This window comes from Typopeltis vanoorti, chromosome 18 (assembly GCF_054136105.1).
Source record: "Typopeltis vanoorti isolate ZY-2024b chromosome 18, IOZ_Tvanoo_1.0, whole genome shotgun sequence".
NCBI classification, from domain to species: domain Eukaryota; kingdom Metazoa; phylum Arthropoda; class Arachnida; order Uropygi; family Thelyphonidae; genus Typopeltis; species Typopeltis vanoorti.
The window spans coordinates 12157067-12171754 of NC_143566.1; the positions used below are offsets into that span (position 1 = coordinate 12157067).

General features: G+C 37.0%; 1 protein-coding gene across 1 annotated transcript in view; it reads left to right on the forward strand.

Annotated features, from left to right (window-relative positions):
* Positions 1 to 14688, forward strand: part of nes (lysophosphatidylcholine acyltransferase 3 protein nessy) — a 389051-nt gene that overhangs the window by 44386 nt on the left and 329977 nt on the right. Inside the window, exon 2 of the mRNA XM_090408067.1 lies at positions 707 to 814. Within this exon, the coding sequence (XP_090264193.1) occupies positions 707 to 814 (108 nt within the window). The remainder of the gene's footprint in view (positions 1 to 706; positions 815 to 14688) is intronic.

Below are 14688 nucleotides of genomic sequence, written 5' to 3' on the forward strand. Positions count from 1 at the left end.
TGGTCACTTAAATAGATTGGAAGGTTACCAAAATAAGAAAAAGACCCAGAAGATTATCAAAATCCAGATGGAATGATGCAGTAGGAAGTGACTTATTAGTCCAAAGTATAAGATTTGATAATATTGAAGTCTGGACAGATAATAGACTAATTTGTTGACCTGAAGTTTGTAATAATGTAAACTCTACTAGTAGTACAATCATATTATCCTGTACATTGCTTGGGTAAATATATATAAGCATTTGATTATGAATACACATATATATAAGTGGGGGGTTTGAAAAGTTGAACTTCAATTGAGGTTCTACCTTAATTCCTTCATGGTGATTATCACAACCTTTCAGCATACCCTCATATATACATGTGTGTGTGTGTGTGTTTAAGAAAAAAGTATATCTGCTTTCTGTATGCACCAATTGAGAATTCACTTATGTAAGATACAGCTTTCCGACATGGGACAGGAGATTTCGTCTTCTTACTCACTTATTAATTTAAAACAACTGTCAGGTAAGCGATACCATAAATCAGTATACTAATAAAACAGAAATATATGTGCTTGTGGCATAGTCCATCATTTAAGTAGTGCAGAGCCTTGCCAATGGGAAGATATTTAATTATCTTTCTTTTTAAATTGTTTGGTTGGTTGATGCATTTTAAGCTCTTTGTCAATGTATGTATATATATTTAATTTTTTTTTTTTTCTTTAGGTTATCCTTTAGCCCTCTTTCATCGCAATTTCTTGTATGGTAAATACCCCCCTCTTCAACATTTTTTCTTTGTGACTTGTGGAATGGTTCTTGGCTATTTTAATTATGGTAAGTCACATTTATGAAATTTATTATTTTTGTTGGATAGAAAAATCTTAAAGAAGTTAGTTTTCAGTTATTTTCACTCCATTTGAAATGCTGTCATTTAGTTTAATATTTTTATCAGTGAAAATGCATTGAACTAATTACCAGGAATATGAAAAAAAATGAACTAGGAATCATATGTAGGTGGGTGCATGTAACTGATAATAATATTTGATGTGAACCAGAATTTAATTTCTTTGATTAATTTTTAGTAAATATCCAAAATACCTAATTTTATCTGTTAGTTTGTACTCTTTCTTTGTCTCTTAATACTTGCTCACCTCATATTAGAGATTTGAATCAGCAAAAAATTCAGTGGCCAAGTTCAGATTTAACCAAATCTCAGCTTGGCCACTGACAACCTCAGCCTGAAGTCCCAAAGCTGGACAGATGTAGCTTTGTTTATTCCCATAATTTAATCAAAATTATGATCAAGACATTCCATATTTGGCATGAATCCTGCTTGCTCTTCTTGTGAGAGAAACCTCTATTTTCTCTCACAATTTTTCCTTGCCTCTTTTTGCATATTCTGGTATAAATCTTATCTGAAACATTGTGAAGAAAACTCCTCCATAATTTTCGTATTATTCCATTTCCTATTTCCTTAATGAATTCAGAATAAATATGTTCTGTGATTCTAAAATAGCATGGAAAATAGAGACAGAAACTAATTGATTATCATAGCTAACAGAGAAATTATATCAAGAAAAATTAATGCAAAAGTTTTGCACCTGCAAATACAGTAGCACTCAAAATTATTTTGACAAACATATTTTTGTCTAACTTTATTTATTGTAATATCATAAGAATTCTATACTCAACAATGCAAACTTTTTTTTATTTTTATTTTTTATTTTTATTTTTTAAATTCTGAACAATAACAGACAATTTTCATATTTTGTTTGTGTATTAATGCATTATTGTCTTTGGAAATCAATCAAAAGTATTATCAAATATGAATCATCAGAAAAATGAGGATATAAGAGGAGATTGGCACTTAATCCAAGGAGGTTTTTTGCTATGTGGCAAATAGGAAGAACAATGATAGTGGGCAAATTATCTTGCTGTGTGGAGATGGGAATTAGGTGACCAAAGTAGATGACATAGTTGAACTATTTAATGATCACTTTAATCAATGTTCCATCCTGGTGCTTTATTCCTAGAAGGATAGTGAGTGACGAAGTGTTAGAACTGAATGTATTCTGAACACTGGCTAAGCTAAATGGCAATAAGGCAGGAGACTAGATGGAATTTCACCACTTGTTTTAAGGGAATGTGATATGGAACTGACCATGCCATTAACTTGGTTGTTTAATGAACGTTATGCAATAGGGTAGGTTACTGGCAGTGGAAGGAGGGTAAGATAGTACCACTGCATTAGAGTGGTGGCAGCAGAATGGAGGTGTCAACCTTGGTAAGAAACTCATATAAAGAATTGGGCAGATGGGGGTAATATTATTTATCCTAGCAGGCATGGATTTATTGTAGAGCATTCTTGTTTTAATAATCTCGTTACCTTTTACAGTAGAGTAACAAGAGCAGGAGATGAGGATAAAGCATACACTATAATTTTTTTGCATTTTTTCCAAGGCATTTGACAGTGTCACATGACAAGTTGATTTTTAAGTTGCATCATTTGGGTTTGGATGTGGTTAGCAGATTGGATTGGTGATCAGCTCTCTGATGTACATCAGTGAGTTGTATATGGGGAGAGCAGGAAAATTATAAGTGGGGTTCCACTGAGTTGAGTTCTGGGACCAGTGCTGTTCAATCTTTATGTTCATTTCTTTATTCTTTATAATTTCTTTATTCTTTATTCATAATCTTTATTTCAATAATCTGGAAAGGAGGGCAAAGGCATGGGGTATCAGTTTAATTCAACTAAATGTAAGGTTTTGAAATTTTGGGATCCACAGATTGGATGCTTCATACCCACTTGGAGTTATTCTAGAAGAAGTAGAGGAAGCAAGGCATCTTGGGGTGATTGTGGATAGAGATTTGGTGTTCCGAGGACATATTGCATAGGTTGTGTGAACACATCTAAGAGAATTTTGACAGTGTTGAGGAGAACATTGACCACAGGAAATAAAAGTGAGCTGTTGCATTGTATAAAGCTTTGATCAGACCACATCTGAATATCTGTGCTCAGATCTGTCTCCAGGATTTGAAGGGGATAAAGTAATCTTGGAGAGAGTGTAGAGACGGTTAACAAAAAATATGTCAGGACTGTGCAATGTTGATTATGAGGATAGACTGAGGACATGTGGACTGCAGAGTTTGGTGGATAGAAGGCAAAGGGGAATATGATTGAGATATTTAAGCTGTTGAAGGGTTATTATTGTATTAACACTTAAGAGATTTTTTATATGATAGAACAAGGGAAAGGAGCAAGGACAAGGGACCATCCCTGGAAGTTGAAAAAGGAGATGGTGAGTAAAAGGGTAAGAAGTTAGTTTTTTGCATGGAAAGTCATAGGTGCATGGAATGCATTTCCTGAGAAGGTGGTGATTGTGCAGACTGTGGATGATTTTAAGAAGTGGTATGATAGACTTTGTGTTGACCTCCTGCGATGAGTCTATTGACTCCATTGAGGTCAGGAAAATAATAATAATAATTACATTTGTTACTTGAGTGAAACAAAACAAAATCTTATCCAATATCTTGTAGAATATCAGTATTATTTTGTAGCATAACCATGGTATCTTTTAAGGAAATTACAACATAGACTGCTTACTATATTAATTATAATAAATTTAATTAATATTTCCTGTATTTTGGCAAAGTCATATTGTCGTAATCAGAGAATAAAAAAAGTAAAATACATGCATGCAGTCACTACACTAAATAATGAAGCATATCAACTGAGAGTAGACCTCAAGTCCTAAATAGTCCTTAGTTGTTGGGCTGAAGTGTGGTGGATGAGAGCTTCCCAAATTTGGGGCAGTTTCGTACAATCAAATTTGTTGAGGTTTAGGATAGTTGTATAAGACAGATTCAAGGAAAAGTCTTTCCTTGAATCTGCTTCTGTCTTATTTATAGATATTATTAAATCATGTTAAGTATAGCTTCTGGGAAAATTCCCATGTTACTCCTCTTAAACATTATTAATATAATTACGGCTATTATAGCCTGTTTTTGTTTAGGAGTGTTCCTTTATTTTGATACATTGGCTAACATTACTCAAAAAAGGAGTATAAATATTTTAGGGCATTATGGGTGAGTATAGTAGAGTTATATATACCATAATTGCCTTCTATACCCACCCATGATGCCCTAAAATATTTATACCCCTTTTTTGAGTAATCTCCTAAACAAAAACAGGCTATAATAGCCATAATTATATTAAATCATATTTATAGATATTATATCTGGAAAATTTTCCATATTATTCCTCTAAATTAATATTGATTTTTATGGCTATTTTTCTTTAGGAGTACCCCTTTTATGATGTCATTTGCATTTTGCTCAATTTTTTTTAGGGTATTATTGATGTTTTAAAGACATGGATACATGAAGAATATAAGGAAGGAATAATTTTGGACATACCTTTGTAGGATGTTCTTGGTTGTCTTCTTTTGGAGCAGCATCAGACGTATAGTGATAAACATTTATTACCACTGCTAAAGTGTGACAGAAAGGAAGGGGGCGGTGGAAATGTGAAAATAGAAAGGTGTGGGAGAATTGCAGATAAGACAAAGTTATGTGAATTTAAAACCTGGGTTTCAAGAGTGGGCTGTGAATTCTTTGGAAAGAAGGTGAAGGATAGAAATTTTTAGGGGAAAGGAGAAGGATAGAGTATGATGAATCAAGATTAGGGGTGGGAGTAATGGGGTGTGAGCCGTTTGGGCCGAGTGTCATCTTCGGAGCTCATGGGAAAAGTGGAGGCTATGTCATGTCGGCTTGGTGTTTTTGTCTTAGGGTATCTGTTGTTTTCTGTTAGTCAGAGTCTTGACCTAATTTTTGTGTTGTGGAGCTTCCAACTCTCAGAGATTATATTATATTATAAATATATTTCATATTTATATTTGCTGCAATGGAGTAAAGTGGCTTTTTTTCCAGCATATTTTATGGTGGGCGTCTAAAGCATGGTCAGCAAGTCCTGAGTGACTGTAATGATGGAAATGAATATAGTTCTTATGTTCAGCAATTCTGATGTTGGCTGTCTTGCCTGTTTGACCTTGGTAGGATAGTTTACAACTACAGGAGAACCAGTAAACACCTGATAGGTCTAAAGATTGTGGCTGGTCTTGGGTGGAGCAGATAAGGGATGCTAATTTTTTATATGGGCTGTAAGTAGTTGAAAGGTTGTGTTTTTTTAAGATTTTTGCTAGTTTTTCAGATGTTCCTTGGATATGTGGAATAGTGATATCTTTGGTATGATCTCTGTTCTGGAGAGAGAGCTTGTGCATTTGGGATTTTAATGTGTTTTGGATATGATAGGAATTGTAACCATTGGCCAAGATGGTTTTGTGAAGATAATCCAGTTCAGTAGAAAGGGCACTGTTATCTGAATTAATTAATTTAGCCCTGTTATATAAAGTTTTAATAATTCTATATTGTTGGATAGAATTATTTGTTGGATAAAATAGCGGTATGAATGTTTGCGAATATATCTACCAGTATGTGTGGGTTTTCTGTAAACAGGAAATGCCAGGGATCCATCAGGCTGGCATGTAAAAGTGTCTAGGAAGGCCAGACTCTTGTCTATATGCTACATGATTTCTAACCTAGGAACTTGCTGAGTGCTACTGAAAGTTGGTTGTGACGGAGGCTCAGCACACTAATGCCTGTTTTGTTGAATCTTTTCTTTTTTTTTGATGATAGGTTAATGGCAACTTGTAGCAGCTGACTTTGCAGTAGAGAAGAAGAACTGCAAACATTATAGAGCATGGCACGTGTAACTTACCTCTTAATGTTGCCAACAACATGAGGCTTGACATTGCTAACATCTTATCATAGACGTTGTCTCCAACAGCCAACTCTATGCTTTACGTAAACTCTGCAGACAACAGCATAATTATTACTAGAGCTGATAAAGGTGAAGCTACCATTGTCCTCCATTCCAGTGATTATAATAGAAAAATGAATGTTCTACTCAGAGACTGCACCACTTATAAACTGATGGATTTTGATCCTACTAAGTCTCAGAAAAGAACATTAACAAGACTTCTAAAAATGTAACATTTTGGCTTCCTGAAGTTGTTAAAAACTTCAGCCTTTTAGTCCCACCTCCCCAGATATGTAGATTGCCAAAAATTCATAAACCCAACTACCCTCTCCATCCCATAATATGCACTTCTGACTCTCCCTCCTTTAAATTAGCCAAAGAGTTAGCAAAATCTGTAATTCCACTTAATGGCCAGACTTATATAAAAAATTCCACTCATTCAAATCTCTAATTATTATTATTATTAACATTTGACCTCCATGGAGTCAGAGTCCCATCGTGGGAGGTACTCATTATTGCATACAATGCTCATCCAACTGCGTCTTAAACTGATTCAATGTGTACACATCCACAACATACTCAGGCAATGCATTCCACTCACCAACCACCCTCCATGCTTCACACCTTCCTTATACAGTTTCCAGCAGTGGCCTCTTGTTCTACTCCCCTCTTCCTTTCTATGAAAAATCTCTTCCATGTCTACCTGATAACAAGTCCTGACCAGCTTACATGTCTCAATCATATCCCCCCCTCCTTCTATTCACGAGGCTCTGCAACTTACATTCTCTCAATCTGTCCTCATACTCCACATTCCAAAGACCACTGGCTACCTTTGTGAATCTTCTCTGTACCCTTTCCAACATATCCTCATCACCTTGAAAACCCGGCGACCAAATCTGTGCACAATAATCCATATGAGGCCTGATCAAGGGCTTGTACAATGGAATCATCGCCTCTCTATTTATGCATGTCATGGTTCTTCACATCATTGCCATTATTCGATGTGATGATGGCCACATTGCACATGTTATTCAACTTGTGCAATGTTGCCCCTGAATTTCAAGTCCTTGTCCACCATCACTCCTAGATCTCTCATCTCCTCTACTTCTGTTAAAGTTTCCCCACTAAGTGTATACTTTGTATCCCATCATTGTTTACCAAATCTCAAAACCTTACACTTGGCAACATTGAACTGACAGTTCCATTTACCTGCCCATTCATGCAATCTATTCAAGTCCTCTTGTAAGGCATTAACATCAGCCTGACTGTGCATTGCTCTCCCCAGTTTTGCATCATCCACAAACAGCTGGATATTACTAGTTAAACCCAACCCAATATCATTAACATACAAATTGAACATCAGTGGCCCCAAAACTGACCCCTGTGTCACACCACTGGTGACCATTCTCTTTCGAGATAGTGCACCCCCATATACAACTTTCTGATACCTATCTGACAGCCAGTCACTGATCTGACACAGAAGTCTGTTATCCAATCCCATCTGTTCCAATTTATTTGAGAGCTTTTCGTGTGGCAGTCTATCAAAAGCCTTTGCAAAACTCAAGTACACCAGTGTATATGCATCTCCCTTGTCCAAGGTATTTGTCACCTTGTTATAGTACATAAGTAAGTTAGTGAAACATGATCTCCCCTTAACACACCCATGCTGATAACCACAGAGAATACTGCTGTTATCAACCCATTCTACTTCTCACCAATCTCTCCAGGACCTTCACCATAACTCCAGATATACAGACCGGCCTATAATTTGAAGCTACAGCCTTATCACCACCTTTATGCAGTGGAACAATTTTACCCTCCTTCCACTCCCTTGGAATCTATGCTGATGCAAAACTCTTATTAAACAGGCATGCCAATGCTACTGCCAGTTCCCTGGTATATTCCCTTAAGATGCGTGGTGATATGTTATCAAATCCTATTGCATTATTAACATCAAGGTTATTTATTTCCTCAAATACCTCCTGCTCACTCACAATTAAGCTATCCTCTCCTATGTCCTCTGCACTTAAGTTCTTTATGATTCCACCCTGATCAGGATGAAACACCCTTATAAATTGATCACTGAATACCTGAACAATGTCTTCTGCATCAGTTATCATTCTACAACTGTAATTCCTTAACTTCATCCTTCCATGATCATTCTTCCTTCTACTTGCCACGTATCTAAAAAAAAAAACTAGGTTTTTCTTAGCCTGATTTGCAATTTCTGCACATACTCTACTTTTGTTTTCCTTACTAACTGAGTCACTCTCCTGGCCTATTCTTTATATTCTTCATGTGACTGATTACCATTATTCATCTTGTACTTCCTCCAAAGTACTTTCTTTTTCCAGGTTTCATGCTTAAGCTCTATATTATTCCATTTTACACCTACCTTATTCAGCCTTTTGGCTTTCGGGATACATTTGTACATTGATGCTGTTATGTATTTCTTTGTAAGTTCCCATGCAGCATTTATTTCCTTACCACTCAACTCCTCTTTCCATATTATAGCTCGAAGTTGTCTCCTAAGCTTGTCATAATCACCAGCCTTATAATTCCACATATAACCTTTTCTCGCAAAAGTCCACATATGACTAGCCACAACACAGGTGATTACTTCATGATCACTTTCACCAACTGGAGGAAAATGTGAAACCCCTCTAATAATTACATCCTCTGATGAAATGATGAGATCTAGGACTCTTGATCCTCGCATGCCTTTCTTTACGTGCTATCTGAGATAGTTATCTCTCAAGAACTCGAGAAATTCACTTTCCTTATTCCCAAATGCTGTCTCTTCATTCCAATCTATACTGCCATAATTAAAATCACCCATAATAATTATCCTTCCTTTGTTCACTAATCCAAGTTGTTTATTCATTTCTTCATCACCACCTTCCACATTCCCCTGCCTATAGCAACATCCAACTAAATATGTCTTCCTCTCAACCTCCACGTTACACCACACTGCCTCATAATCATTGCCACTATTTCCCCCTTTCATGTCTACCTTATGTGGACTTAATTCCCCTGCTATCATCAGCAACACTCCCCCTCCCTTCCTGTCCTTTCTATCCTCATGAAAATTACTGTACCCTTCCATTTCTATTTCCATTACGATATCATCTTCATTCAACCATGTTTCACTTATTCCAATGATTTGGGGGCAAATAAACTCAATCACCGAAACCATTTCATCCTCTTTATTTCTTCTAATTCTGGCATTTGTAAACAAACACAACAGTTCATTTTTAGGTCTGTAGCCAGTCCTATCTAAGCCATATGTTGATTGTGATTTCTCCACTACACCTGCCAGTCACCTTTATCACCACTTACCACATATACTTTCTTAGTCTCCACTTCTTTCACCCACATTGCAATATACTCCATCTTCATATACACATTCACTGCCACTTTCAACATTCACTCTCTCTCTCTCTCTCTCTGTGCCTTGTCTCCCTGTCCACCCGAGCTCCCCCCTCTTTTCCCTGTTTCTCTTGTATTTCCGTTCTCTCTTCCTCTCTCACACTACTACTGTTTCCACTGCCAAGAAGTGTTTGGCAGTGTTAACAGTAGTAGTGTGAGAGAGGAAGAATTTAGTTTTCAACAATAATTATAGCATCGTGAGCTTTTGATTTTTGCCTCCTTAGTCACAAATATTCCCATTTCTGAGACTAAATATACTGAACCCCCCCCCCCCCCCCAACATTGATCTTTAAATTTTGCTATCCATACTGGTTACTTCGTCCGCGCAGTTAGCCTAGTGGCTTTGCGCTTCGCAACTATATGCCTGGTAAGGAGTGTCCTAGGTTCGATTCCCGTCGGAGACGTGAGGAGCTGAAGGCTCTTCCTCAGCCATAGCCAAGTTAGCCGGTCTTGGGCGTGGGCAGTAGGGTTTTTTCCACCAGTTTATCTGGTGTTTTTCATCCTGTGAGCAGGCAAACCGGCCCCGTGAACACACAGGGATACAGCCAAGAATACCTTGAGGCATAGGAGTGACCATTCTATCTTCGTATTTCAGTTACGAAATCCAGGCATGCTTGGAAGGTTATGGGCCTTAAAGGCCTATTAAAGCCATTGGGATAGATAGATAGATGCTGGTTACTTCTTCTGTAAAGGTACCTTATATAAACAGATAGAAGGTATTTCCTTGGGCTCACCCCTCTGGCCAATTTCTATATAGAGCATTTTGAAAAAAAATGCCTCTTGATAGTACTGGTCTCAAATTGCAACTGTCTTAGATACATTAGACTCTTTCCTCCTCCACCTCAGCAGTCAGTATCCCAGAATACAGTTCACTTGAAAAAGGAAAAAAAAAACAACAGCTTGCCTTTTTTTTTAGATACTCTAATCACATGATGTTCTTTCTTTCTCAGTTTACAGAAATCGATCCACACAGGTAGACTTTCCCAACATCCCCATTCTCAACAATATGAGGTTATCAAAACTGAGGCCACGAACCTCTGTTTCCCCCATGCTTCCGCTGCAGCAGAACTTGCCTTTATTTGCCAAACCTTCTTGTCCAATAGTTACAATGATGCCAAAAAAATCTACAAATTATCTGTTCCTTTCACCTCCTTACATCTCTCTCAACATAAAGACTACAGTAATGCATTGCTGTTCCCTATATCCAGGGCACTTCAGAAAAAATAGTCAGAACCTTGATGAAACATAATCTCTGCACTGCTTTCAAACCTTGATTGAAACTGGCTTGCCTAGAGGTTTTGCCTCCTGCTCCACTCTCTGTTCTAGGTGTTTACAAGGTTCCTTGTTTTTGCAAATTATCATATTATGGTCAGACTGGAAGATTTGCTAACATCCAACTAGAAGAACACAAAAAATACATCAGCTGCCAGAACTATGGTCAATCTACAGACCATGTCTTGGATACCTTACAAAGAATGAGATGAAAGAAAACCACCATGATCCATCGCAGCAAACTTGAAAGATTCGTTTTAGAATCTGTAGTATATTTAAAAAACCAGCTTTATGTTAATAAATATGGTTGTGTTAATTTTTCCAAAACTTGGGAAACTAATTCTTAGGCCTCCAGTCCAACAGGCTACTTAACAGCATCTGTAGAGGGCTACTCCTCCCCCCCCCATGGGACTTTTGTCTTTATTTATTCTATCTCATTTCTTCTGCTAATTATTTCGTGTGTGTGGTGTTTGTGTGTGTAAAATTATAATTAATAACATGAATAAATAAATTATTCCATTTAAGTGCAGCATGACTGTATCTCCATCAGTTTTTGTTTTATAAGTATTTCTGTATATAGTTTCTATTCATACATGAATAAATGAGGATGAAGATTGAAGATCTGAAAGAAATAATGGCAAAAAAGTTGAAGAAAATAAAGCAGTAGGTCCAAATTTTGTTACAAAAGATATTTTAAAATATTTAGATGTATCTTGCCTAATTAAAGGCTCTCAATGCACAATATGGAGGCCCAGATCCTCCCCATTCGAGGGTAGAGCAGCAAAATATCTCCTAGCCTAACTGCTGGTTGGTTCCACCAGTTAGTAACTAATCTAGAGATTTTCCAATTAGCTAGTGCTAAACCCTATTATCACTTAATTTTGGCAATTTGTGACTGCAGGAAGAAAACCACAATGGTTGGAAAAGGGACTGTGCAGAGAGGAGACTGGGTTCTCTCAGTGTGGGTAGTTTGTTTGCAAGTCTGTCATCTCTCATTGCATGCCCCATTATCTCATCTTCCTCCACATAGAATGGACCACAACTTAAACACAATTTTATTGCAGATCATAAAAATTCTCCCACAAAAAAACAATTACAAATACCATAAAAAATAACAAAAATCAAACATAAAATAAAATAAAACCCTATGAACATTACTTCTTACCATATCTACTACATTTTCTGCATCCATTCCACTGACGTTTGTGGTCTAAACAGTAATATAAAAGATGTGCATCACCAACTACAGTCATCTTGGGGACTAATGCAAACTGGCTTCCTTTCTCAAGTTTCACCAATCTAGCAGGCAGTGATACCAAGGTATTTGCCATTAGCAGTGACCTAAGGGTCAAAGCTGTATAACTGAGAGGAGACCTCCACATAGCATTTAAAGGAATGAGGAAAACCGACCAGGGCCTCTGATCTAATGTCCAATCCTCACCTTCTCGTGGTGCACCCTGTTGGGTATCTACTTGGATACTGAACGGACAAGGATGGGCTGGCAATTTGGGATTTAGCCAACCAAATTGTATTCTTATTGATTAAACCAAAATAAAAAATGATGGTACGACATGACAAAATTTCATGCCGGCTGGGGCGACGCCCGGTTCAACAAGGCCCCCGTTGTTTTCGCCAGGGAACCAGGGCAAACAGCGAAACGTCAGCTACTGGAACAAATCTGAAAACAAACCCCAACTCAACATCACCAGAGTCAAAGATCGGTACTATCAACATAAGAAGCCTGAATGGCAAAAAAATGGAGCTAGCTGAGGAATTAGATAAGTACCAGATCGACATAATAGGAGTGACTGAAACAAAAAAGACAAAAACTGGTGAGATCCTTCTGAGCAATAAATACAAAATGTTATATTCAGGCAATGACAATCAAGTTAAAGAAGGAGTAGCCATAGTATTCAACACAAGATACGATGCTAATCTTCTTGAATGGCAGTCAATCTCAAGTAGAGTAATATGGGCAAATATGAGAATGGGGAACTGGACAATGAGACTTATTTGTGCCTATGGTCCCACAGAAGGTTCTACTAAGGTAGAAGTGGAGGAATTTTTTGAGGCTTTAGAAATAAAGCAACTGACACAATGAAAAAGGAAAAGTCGGTCCTTGTTAGGGATCTAAATAGCAAAGTAGGAAATGATTGTGAGACATACAAAATTTCGGAGAAAAGAGCAAAGCTAATAATAATGGCAAACATCTGTTGGATTTTTGCTCAGGACATGGACTGGTTATTACTAACACCATGTTCCAACATAAAAATGGCACAAATTCACATGGAAAGAAGAGGCAAGGAATAAGAAAAGTCTCATTGACTATGTTATTGTTGATAGTGATGTTTTCTCCCTGATGCAGGACACCAGAGTGTACAGAGAATTTGAAATTGGAAGTGATCACTATTTAGTCTTGAGAAGGATAAAATTGAATTTCATATTGAAAAGAATAACATGTAAGAAAGTTTTAAAGCGAATAAAAGTTGAGCAGCTCTCAGATGTGAACTGTAGACTAAATTACCAAGATTATTGAAGAAAAAATGAAAGAGTTGGAGAACAGGAATCAAGCTTTGGGGATTAATTGGCAAACTCTGAAGAAAAAATTGATTGATTCTGCCAGAGAGGCATGTGGTGAGGTTGTCTGCAAGGATAGAAAAATCAGAACTCCCTGGTGGACACAGGAAGTTAAAGAGGCAGTGAAGGAAAAGAAGAAAGCATATCAAAAGTTCCTGTCAAATAAGTCAGCTTGTGCTCTTAGAGAATACAGAGACAAATGCAAGAATGCTAAAGACTGTGTAAAACTAGCTAAACAAAAGTCATGGGAGGACTTTGGCAAGAATATTGAAAATAAATATCAAGAAGTTGGCAAAATATTCTGGTGGTTGTTGAAGCTTAGGAATGGAGAAAAGAGTGCTTTAAAAGGAGTTAGAGATGATAAAGGTGACATGAAAACGTGAGAAAAAGATATCCTTGAAGTATGGAGTAATTACTTTGAAAAACTGGTAAATGAAACAAGCAGTGATGGCAACACAGTGGTAAGAAACACTGACCAGGCATGCAGTCAGAAATACATATCCATACTTGAAGTAGAAAAAGCCATCAAAGGCTTGAAATGTGGAAAGGCAGCAGGAGTAGATGATATTCGACCAGAAATGCTGAAGTATGGTGGTTTAAGAGTCTTACAGCGGCTGCATTGCCAGTTCAGAAAGCCTGGCCAGAGGGACGAATTCCCGATGATTGGAGTAGAGCTCTCATAGTACCCATATATAAAAAGGGAAATAAAACTGAATGTGAGAATTACAGAGGTATTTCCCTAATGAGTGTTTCTGGCAAGATCTATGCAAGTATACTTGAGAAACTGTTGAGAAGAATTGTGGAAGAAAAGCTTGGTGAAGAACAAGCTGGATTCAGGCCAAATAGAGGCTGTCATCAGGATCAGATCTTCACTTTACGAGAAATAGTCGAGAAAGCATGGGAATATAACAGAAATCTGTATTTAAGTTTTGTTGATTTGGAAAAGGCATATGACAAGGTGCCAAGATAGAAGCTATTCAATATGCTACAGTTATCTGGTGTCAATGGGACATTATATCAGGCAATACTTTGTCTTTATTTGAGTTGTAAGTCAGCAGTTAGAATTGAAGGAAGTACAGGAAGATGGTTTAATGTTAAATCTGGTGTGAGACAAGGATGTACATTATCCCCTCTGTTATTCATTATCCATAATGATCACATTATGAAGGAAAGTGGTATTAAACATGATATCAAAATTGGAGATGTTCACATCAGCTCTTTGCTTTATGCGGATGATGTTATGCTTCTAAATAAATTCGCTTGAAGTCTGCAAGATTCTCTGACTAAATTGAATAGCCGTTGTAATAGATATGGTATGAAGGTCAGCAATAAAAAGACAAAGACAATGAAAATTGGCAGACTCATTGAAAATGTCAACTGGGTTGTGAATGGAGAACCTGTGGAACAAGTAAAACATTTCAGCTACTTAGGCACGATTTTTACTGAAGATGGTAAATTAAATATAGAAATAGACAACAGAATCAGCAGAGTTGGTATGTTGGGAAGCCAATTGAATAAATTCATATGGAATAAGAGAGAAATTAGTCGGAACACTAAATTAGCTATATACAAGACAGTGTTTTAACTTATGGATCGAGAGCTGGGTCAGAAG